General features: G+C 40.1%; 1 protein-coding gene across 1 annotated transcript; it reads left to right on the top strand.

The window, feature by feature from the left end:
- Positions 1-1510: 1510 nt before the first annotated feature.
- LOC101617620 (olfactory receptor 4K3-like) lies at positions 1511-2452 on the top strand. The gene has a single exon (XM_004660901.3). The coding sequence runs from the start codon at positions 1514-1516 to the stop codon at positions 2450-2452; it is 939 nt and encodes a 312-aa protein (XP_004660958.1). The 5' UTR covers positions 1511-1513.
- The last annotated feature ends 7590 nt before the right edge of the window (positions 2453-10042 follow it).

The raw sequence follows: 10042 nt of genomic DNA, 5'->3' as shown, positions 1-10042 counted from the left end.
CTCTCTACTTCTTTATCTCTCAAATAAATAAATTAAATTAAATATTTGAAAAAATAAGACATTCAAATTGAAAAAAATGTGAAAAGAATTGGTAAAAGAAGGAAGAAAATGGGCTGGAGAGATGGCTTAGCAGTTAAGCGCTTGCCTGTGAAGCCTAAGGACCCCAGTTTGAGGCTCGGTTCCCCAGGTCCCACATTAGCCAGATGCACAAGGGGGCGCACGCGTCTGGAGTTTGTTTGCAGAGGCTGGAAGCCCTGGTGTGCCCATTCTCTCTCTCTTCCTCTATCTGTCCTTCTCTCTGTGTCTGTCACTCTCAAATAAATAAATAAATTTAAAAAAAAAAGAAGGAAGAAAATGATCAGTTAATCAACATCCAACTTAGGTATTGTCAATTACAATTCAATATCAACACTATCACTATATGTTGAGGTGAAAAATTTGTATTCACCAAAAGGTTAATGTCATATTCTTCCTAAATTAACATTCAAATATGCACTGTATTCATAACTATAAATAATTTATTCTCATCTTCTAAGTAACATAGGTGATCAACAAATAAATTAAAGGATGATAAATAGAAAAATATGGAGATGTATGCATACATATATAGCTACAATCAGGAAAGTATAATACTTCATAGTCTAAGTATTTCTCAACATGTCTTGATGAAATTGAAGATAAACATTTTCTAATGATAAGCTTAAGCCAAATGTCTCTTTCAGAGTTCAATTAGAATCTAAATTAACGTTGGCTTGCTGCTTGATTAACCTATTTCCATACAAACATGCATCTGTATTTGGGGGACTCAATTTGTTGACTAAACTAATTCTATTATATATTTTAATCAGTACTAAATTGTGTTCCTGTTGGTTACTTCTCATCATGTCAACATCTTAATTATATAATCTTTAACATATCTTCTCCCATAAAGGTTATGCCATAATTCATCTTAGATAGTAAAGCTAAAGTTTTCATTTGTGATGTCATAGAAGTGGTTTGTACAAAGGTCAAAGGAATAATTATATATGTTATAAGTAAATTGTAAGAATGCATTAGTATTATTATTGAAAGCATTATTATTGAAATTCATTGTAATCTATAATTTCAAAGTAGATCAAGTGTATCACTTTTTTGTTATATAGTGAAATGACAGCTGGTGGCACATTTAATTTTTTTAGTGAACTATTGGGCAGAGGCTGCTTTCAAAATAAGAATACAATCATTTTTAGCTCTTGCTTTACTGACCTCTAGTGACAACACATTTTTGTTAGATGATTTGTATAGTAACCCCATCTCATACCCGGTTTCTGGGAAAGTTAATGCTGGCTTTGACTTTTTGGCAGGAAGACCATTAATAGTTGGCTAAGATTTCTCTTTGAATTTATGCTTTTTGTTTTTAGGCATAAATGCTACATTTAAATGTGAATGTCAAAATGTGCAAGCAATCTTTATCATTCCAATAATTTATAAACTTCTTTCTTTATGGATTATTTCATCAGTCACACTAAATAAAATGTATGGAGGAAATCAATCCGTGGTTTCAGAATTCGTGCTTCTGGGACTTGCCCACTCACAAGATACTCAGATCATACTCTTCATAGCATTTCTGATACTTTATCTGATCATTGTATCTGGAAATATTGTCATTATGATTTTAATCACCACTGATCACCATCTCCATTCTCCCATGTACTTCTTGTTGGCCAACTTGTCCTTTGTTGACATGTGGCTTTCCTCAATCTCCACTCCCAAGATGATCACAGATTTTCTCAGGGAAAACAAAACCATTTCCTTTGCAGGCTGCATATCTCAGATCTTCTTTGCCCACTTCATTGCTGCTGCTGAGATGGCACTCCTGGTGGTAATGGCCTATGACCGCTATGTGGCCATTTGCAAACCACTCCACTACTTCACCATTATGAGTCTGAAAAGATGCACTGGGCTCGTGTTGACTTCCTGGACCATTGGCTTTGTGCATGCCATGAGTTACCTGGTTGTGACTGTGCAGCTACCTTTCTGTGGCCCCAGGGAGATAGACAGCTTCTTCTGTGACATGCCACTAGTAATCAAGCTGGCATGCATGGATTACTATCAACTGGACAATTTAATGAATGGTGATTGTGGAGTTGTGGCTGTAACCTGCTTCATTCTGTTACTGGTATCCTATACATATATTCTTCACACTGTTCGCCAGAAATCTAAGGCTGGGGCATCTAAGGCACTGTCTACCTGCAGCGCCCACATCACAGTGGTGATGATCTTCTTTGTGCCCTGCTTTTTCATCTACGTGTGGCCACTCAACATCACCTGGGTAGACAAATTTCTTGCAGTGTTTTATTCTGTTTTTACACCTCTCCTAAATCCTACCATTTATACACTGAGAAATAAAGAGATGAAAAATGCTATGAAAAGATTAACAGGCTATTACATAGATCCCAAAGGGAAAACTTAATGCACAGAGACTTTAATGTATATACCTCAAATGGATACTACCCTGATTTTATAAGATAGATTGATTGAAAACCGTGGAATTTATATGTACAACTGTACAATTTGTTCTAGATTTGATACAGGTAAAAAATTGATATAGTTCTGAGAATGTAGTAAGTACCAGCAGAACACTCCCTGCTGGCTTTAGGGATGATGACAGGGGCTTGAAGAATGCCTCCAGGAACCAGAATGGGCAGAAGTCTTGATTGAATTGAAGTTGTCAGGCTGCCTGGTATGTCTCTTCCTGGTGTGGTTTTGTCATTTGGTTGGTCCTGTAGGATGTATGAGAGATACTGAAGTGAACAGGAAATTAATAAAAGATGATAAAGGCCTGATTCTTGGTATGCTGTTAGCAAGGGGGAGTAGTGGCTTCTTAGGCACATTAGTTTGACCTTGCCAATTCATTGCTTGATAAACCTTAGTAGCCAGTTGATTAGGCAAGGTCAATCAATAACCCTAGGAGTAAAAGGACTATAGGGCCTGCTAAGCTCATAAGCAGGGAAGTGAGCCAGGAGTTCCCATCAAACAGCCACTGAACCTAAGAACCATTGGCTTTCCATTCCTTCTGGTTTTCTATTTCTTTTGTAAGATATCTTTAATAAAGCTTGATTTCTCAGCATAAAAACTCTCCTAGGCCCATACATAGCCCTCCCTCCCTGTGACAAGAACACTAGGTCAGGACCTTATGGGTTTTGTAATACCATTTCTGCTGGGGAGTCAATCTGATTTTGGAGTTTGCTAATGGAGTCTTGTAAGTATCCCAAATCTGTGTCAATTTGTTGGGCCATGTGTGACATTCCAATTTCACCTTTTACCATAGCCATTGTTCCTAGGCTGCTGGTCCTTCTACACTAAGTCAGACCAAGATGGGCATCAGAAAAGGTGCTGCCTTTTATCATGTGACTTAAGACTAAGGGTAGCATAAGGTGTTCACCCTAAGGTCCACTGTAGGTATACACCTGGAGGAGGGCATACAGTGTTATGCACAAAGTGAGGGCTTAATTTAACTGCCTGAGGGTGATATATCTGGTGAGGCAATAGGTACCATCAGCCAGGTCCCATTGGGTGCAAAGAAGGCCTTGGATTCTGTTAGAGTTTTAGTCAAGGTGTTATTACAAGTTGCTAGGAAAGCAGATCAGCAGAGGTCATAATTAGAAGTTACTAGGCAAGAAGTTCTTTCAGCTATATCACCCAACTTGACAGTGGCTTAAAAGGAGAGCAACTGTTTATGTTGTTGTTTGTAGTAACAGGTCTTTCTACATTCAGACCCACATAATAAGGGGTTTGGGCTTGAGGCAGAGCGAGCATTATTGGGCAACCCTGGTTGTGTAAAGTTAAGCAGCTGATGTATGTCCTCTAGCATAGGAAAAATACTGGGATATAGTGGGGTCCAAAAGGAATTGGACAGAAGAGGATAGGGTGAGTCAGGTACTTGTGTGAGAAGGGCACATAATTGTGGGTGGGAGGCAAAGAGAGGGTCTCCTGGTGGTGCTATTGGACTGATTTGTTTCAGTTTACAAATCCAGGAGTAAGGCATTTACTTTGGATAAGGAGCCCTCATCATACTCTGTAATGTACAAATGGATACCCCAAGTACATCTAGCTGCCCACCTCCAGTGGATAAATTGATTTTGATGACCATGGGTCTATGAGAGCCCATACAACCTGTGGGGGGGGGTCCTTTCCATACTGTGAGATCATGTGTCTAATTTGGCTGCCCAGGTATGTGGCTATGGTGGCACACTTGCCATCAGGACAAAAGAACTGGTCTGGTTGTTACAATATCTGTCTTAGGGGTCCCCTGGGCACATGTAGAAGTTGTCTTTAGGATCTTGGAGTCATCACCTCCTCCTTCCCTGGTCTTGTACGAAGACCCCAGCTGTCTGGCAGGGAGAGAGATGATGAAACAGATCAAGTAAATCTATATGGAAAGTAATCCTTTTATTAGGCGAGGATGTCTGGAGCTATGGTAAGCAATCCCATCATGGGGAGAATAGCACAGCGTAGGTTTCCATTGAGAAGAAGGGGTCACAGAGCATCCCTCGGGGAAAAAGAGACAGAAATAAAGGACTATGTTAAAGATCTGTATCTGTGATATCAGCACAAGGGTGAAGGAGATGGACACTGAGGACACTGAACTCCTACCAAACCAGAGGTACAGAGGCTCCTAAGACCCCATCACTGAAGGAGGTCTAAAATGAATCCAATATGGCTCCAGGAATTTTGCAAAAGAAGGGGTGAAAAGATCATTCGATCCACAAGTTGGAACATTATATACAGAGACATTGCCTCTTCCCCATAACTGATGGTTACACCCACAATGAATGACCCATAATCCCCATGGGGATAACTGGCATCCTCAATGAGGAGGAACACTTTTGGCAGGGGCAGGGATGAGGGTAAGGATGGTACCAACATGTGCTGTTTACATACTGAGTATCCCCATAACTAAAAAAATAAATAAATAAGAAATAAAAAAGAACTGTATCATTCCTTCTGTGGAGTCCCCAAGTTTATCAAACATGGATCAGCTGGTGCATCAGCCATAGGTCCTGCTGTGTGTGAGTCAGGAATCAGCTGAAATTGTGGGACAGTGAAGGACATCTGACAAATCTTTATCAGGGTCCTGTTTAGGAACAGAGGAAAGTTTGGCTATCCTGAAGGAGGTGGGGCCTGTGGGTATCACCCAGAGAGAAGATGAAGGAGCCCTATTTTACTGAGGCATGTTTTTTAACTCTTAGGTGTGCTAACTCAAAAAGAAAGACTATTTTTCTTTTTCCCAACCAGGTGAGGAAGGGCTTAGGAATGACCATACACAAAAAGAGAAAACAGGGGGTGGGCTACAAGAAGCCTCAGAACACTGCAGACCCACCCCTCAGATGAAGCTGGTCTAGGAAAGCTTGAGGGCTTGTATCCTGTCAGTATAAATAAATCTGCTTCTGGAAACCTAGGAGGCTACAGAGGTTATGAGTACAGAATGGTTATCAAGGAGGTGATAACTGAACCTGTTGGACTAGAGGCAAAGAAAGGCTGAACTGTGGGTGTGGAGGAGCCTTACCATATAGGGGAATATATGTTAGAGGCAGGTATAGGTTTAGTTGAAGGGAACAGAACTGAGCTGTGATATTTTTTAACTTACAACAACAAACATCTTAGTCACCAGAGGATGTCAGGTCATATACAGAAAATGTAGTAAGCTAGCTATTAAAAGGGCTAATATAGCCCAAAATATTATTGGTTCTGCACTGGTGATACTTGTCCATTGTTGAAGTTTGACTTAGACAAGTGTGGCTTGTGGGAGCATCAGGCGTTGGTCCTTCATTCACCATATATCGCCTTGTACTTTGTGTACATGACAGGATGTTTTCCACATGGCTAGACTCTGTTATTGACTATTTTGTGCAGGCAAGGAGACAAGCAGCTCTTCAGGAGAGTGATACTTATCAGAGCCATTATGAAATCCTAAATCATGTGAAATCTATTAGTAATTACGATCCAATCATTATATATTTATTTATGAATTTTTGTATGTGACATGACATTTACAGATGACACATGAGTATTATATCTGATGTTGAAATTAACAGACAATAAGTAAGGACAAAAGGAGTGTTATCTGTATAAGTAATGAAGAATTAATTGAAATTTGTAGAAAGAAGATTGATTTAGGTAAGATGGAGGTGGGAAATATAAGGGACTAGTTTAAGTAATATAACCATTCATGAATCAAAACAAAACTATGTTTATAGCCAAAGAGATCAACCAAAGATAATTCTTCCATTTTTTCCCAGTAGGAAAATTTCTATACATTATGGCCAATTGGGGAAATAATAATAAAATTAACTATAACTAATGATTTACTATAGTAATTTATTTATTTTTAATTTTTTATTCTTTTCTTAATTAGTTTTGCATTCAGAAAATACAGTCAGTTTGGTACCATTATTAGGCTCATCAGTGATCTACCCCTCCCCTTGACCCCTCCTTATTGAGGTATATGGGTCATGCATTGTGGAGTTAGCCCACAGTTTTGGGTAAGGTAAATGTCTCTGCATATCATGACCCAACGTGTGGCTCTGACATTCTTTCCACCCCCTCTTCTGCAAAATTCCCCTGAGCCATGTTGGGTTCATAGTACAGTCATTTTTAATGTGGTGCTAAAAGCTTATAGACTTTTAATTCCAGGGTTCCTAAATCATACTTCTAATTTACTATCATAATCAGCCTTAATATGAAGGCTCAACACTTAATTATAACTATCCTATTTATTAAGAAGTGTCTTGTGTGATCATAGATGCATACTGATGAACATGAGGTAATTTAGCAGCAGGCCTTCTAGTGTCACATTATAGCCCCACATACCCCACTCAGCTCACTGTTCCTGCTTCCTCCTTGCTGATATGGAGATCTTACTACCAGCTGTCTGCTCATGTCATGATGAAATTTCCATTTAAGATTTTAAGCCAGAAACCATTTTATCCAATAAGCTGCTTCTGGATTTTGGGGTGTTTTGTATCAGCCACAGAAGATAACCACTACCAAATATTGATGCCAAAAACTGAGGTTGGTGCCAAAATAAACCTGACCATGTGGTTCTTAGTATTTTGAGACTGGTTTGCAAGGTTAACATGGAAGTATTTGGAACTATGGACTACAGAAGCCTTAAAATGCTATAACCAAAGAAATATACTGGGAACTGGGATATGGATAATTTATGTGCTATTCTGCCAAAGAAACTGGCTGCATTCTGATAATGTGCTAAGAAGTTGAGTATAGCTGAGTATAAAAGTCATGGACTGGGGCTAGAGAGATAGCTTAGCAGTTAAGGTGCTTGCCTGCAAAAGCCATGTTCAGATCCCACTTAAGCCATACACACAAGGTAATGCACGTGCACAAGGTCACACATGAGTACAAGGTGGCACACATGTCTGGAGTTCAATTACAGTGGCTGGAGGCCCTGGCATGCCAATTCCCTCTCTTTCTCTCTGCATGGGACATTGGCCAAGAAAAACTATGAGCTTAGGAAAGATATGACTCACACAGCACAGCAGGAGAGGCAGAGCTATACAAGCCTTTTGGAGTCTAGAGGATTTTATCAGTAGTCACAGATACCATATGTTGAGCTGAAAGATTTGGAGTTTGCCTTGCTTGGTTTATCTTGATTTAGACTGATCATTCCTTGCTATGCATTTATTGTACCCTTTTGGATTGGAAATTTCTGATTTTTGCCAATGAGTGCTGAAAGTGTGAAACCCATTTTTGGTGTTATAGGAGCTCATGGTCAGGAGTTTTCCTGCATCTCAAAGGAGAATCTGTACTTACACTTTTAAACAGTACTGGAACTGTGAAAAACTATGAGAACTTTTGAAGATGTATAGAATGTATTTTTGCATTATGATATGGCCATAAACTTATGTAGACAAGAATTTGAAGGTTTTAACTTAAACATATGTTTGGGTATTCAGTTCACAAGGGGTGGACTTGTTATAGTTTAGATTGTCAATTTGACAGGACCCAAAACCACCTGTGAGGTATGATGTAGATTAGAGTATCCTCTGTGCGCATCACAAAGGTTATCTTGATTAGAGCATAATCAGGTAGGGTTTCCAACTTAACTATGGGCAGCACCATTCCATGGGCTGGGGTCATGCTCTATGCTTTCTCACTAGGCCAAATTTTTCCACCTGCCCAAAGATCCTCCTCCTGTACTATTTCCTACCTTGAGAGACTCTAATATTGAACCCTTCTTCCCTTAAAATGTTTTTTTTTGTCATGTTTTGACCAAAAAGCAAGATGTTGACTAAAACAGCATAGTAAAAAATTGGAATTTTTATGGCTTGACTTAAGTGCCAGTCAAATTATATAAATTTTCTCTTAGATTTCTATGTAAAACTTTTCAATATCAGAAAAGAAGCCAGAGAAATGGCCCAACAGGTAAGAGCATGTGCCTGCACAAACATGAGGAACTGAGTTTAATCCCAGCACCACACAGAGATACAGGCATGACCACAAACACCAATCATCCCAGTGCTGAAGGGTTGCAGGGATAGAAGTATCACTGGGTCTCACAAGCTCCATATTCAGTAAGAAACTCATGCCTAAGGACCTAAGGAAACAGACAGCAGTGTGATAAAGGAGGACAGTTGTCATCCTCCTCTGGCCTCTGCATGTGTGTACTTAGTCTACACACATATGCATACACCGCACATATCACACATACACCTCGAACATATCAACAAAGGAAGTATATGCTTCATTCAGGAATGGTTCAGTGAATAAAACACTTGTCACACAAGCATGAAGACCAGAGGGCAGATGCTCAGCACTCATGTAAATGCCAGGAAGGCACAGCAGCTAACCTGTAATCCCAGCACTCAGAAGGCAGAGACAGAGGATCTCCTAGGTGAGAGGGATGCCTAAACTGCTGAATCAGTAAGCTCTGGATTCAGTGGGAGAAAGAGACAGTCTAAAAATAAGGTGGCAAATGATTGAGGAGATACTCAATGTCAATCTATGGCTTCCTATGGTGGTTTGATTCAGTTGTCCCTCATAAATTTAGGGGTTTATGGATTCTGGGTCTTCAGCTGGTAGAAATTTGGGAGTTGAATCCTCCTGGAGGCAGTGTATTGTTGGGTGCAGGATTATGGGTGTTATAGCCAGCTTCTTCTGATGTTGGTGAGGAGGTGATATCCACCCTCTGCTCATGTCATCATTTTCCCCTGCTATCATTGAGCTTCCCCTCGAGTCTGTAAGCCAAAATAAACCTTGTTCTGACAAGCTGCTCTTGGTCAGCTGTTTTCTGCCAGCAATGCAAACTTAACTGCAACAGTAAAATTAGTACTGAGAAATAGTGTCATTACTGTTAGAATCCTGACTGTATAGCTTTGGCCTTTTAGAACTGCTTATCAGGAGGTATGTGGAAGGATTTGAAATCTTTGCTTAAGAGATGTCTTGCAGGGCTGGAGAGATGGCTTAGTGGTTAAGCGCTTACCTGTGAAGCCTAACGACCCCGGTTTGAGGCTCGATTCCCCAGGACCCACGTTAGCCAGATTCAAAGGGGGTGCATGCATCTGGAGTTCATTTGCAGTGGCTGGAGGCCCTGGCTTGCCCATTCTCTCTCTCTCTCTATCTGCCTCTCTCTGTGTGTGTGTCTGTCATTCTCAAATAAATAAATAAAAATGAACAAAAAAAATAAAAAATAAAAAAAAGATGCCTTGCAGTGCTGTAAGTACAGTTTGATGGATTATTCTGGTCAGAGTTGGAAGACCTAAACACAGTAAGAACTATGGACTGTGAGGTTCTGGCTTATGAGGGAGAGAAAGAGCTTTACCCATACCGGTCTAGAAGCAGCTGGTGTGAGAGGCTTGCTGTTATGTCCCTGTCCTGAGAACTTGTGTGGGGTAGCATTGCATAGCAATGAACTGGTATGGGCAGAGAGATATGGCACAGAAAGAAATCTTGGGGCCAAAACTGCTGCCTGTTCAGTTGCAATTGTATGAGAGATTGAAACCATTGAGATAGGGCCAACAGACTTGCATTGGGACAACATAAA

This window comes from Jaculus jaculus, chromosome 8, assembly GCF_020740685.1.
Source record: "Jaculus jaculus isolate mJacJac1 chromosome 8, mJacJac1.mat.Y.cur, whole genome shotgun sequence".
Lineage (NCBI taxonomy): Eukaryota > Metazoa > Chordata > Mammalia > Rodentia > Dipodidae > Jaculus > Jaculus jaculus.
The sequence above is the reverse complement of the archived record's forward strand: the minus strand, read 5'-3'. Positions and strand labels throughout refer to the sequence as shown.

Coding starts and splice junctions, on each gene's coding strand:
- LOC101617620 (XM_004660901.3), top strand. CDS start 1,514: ATGTATGGAGGAAATCAATCCGTGGTTTCAGAATTCGTGCTTCTGGGA.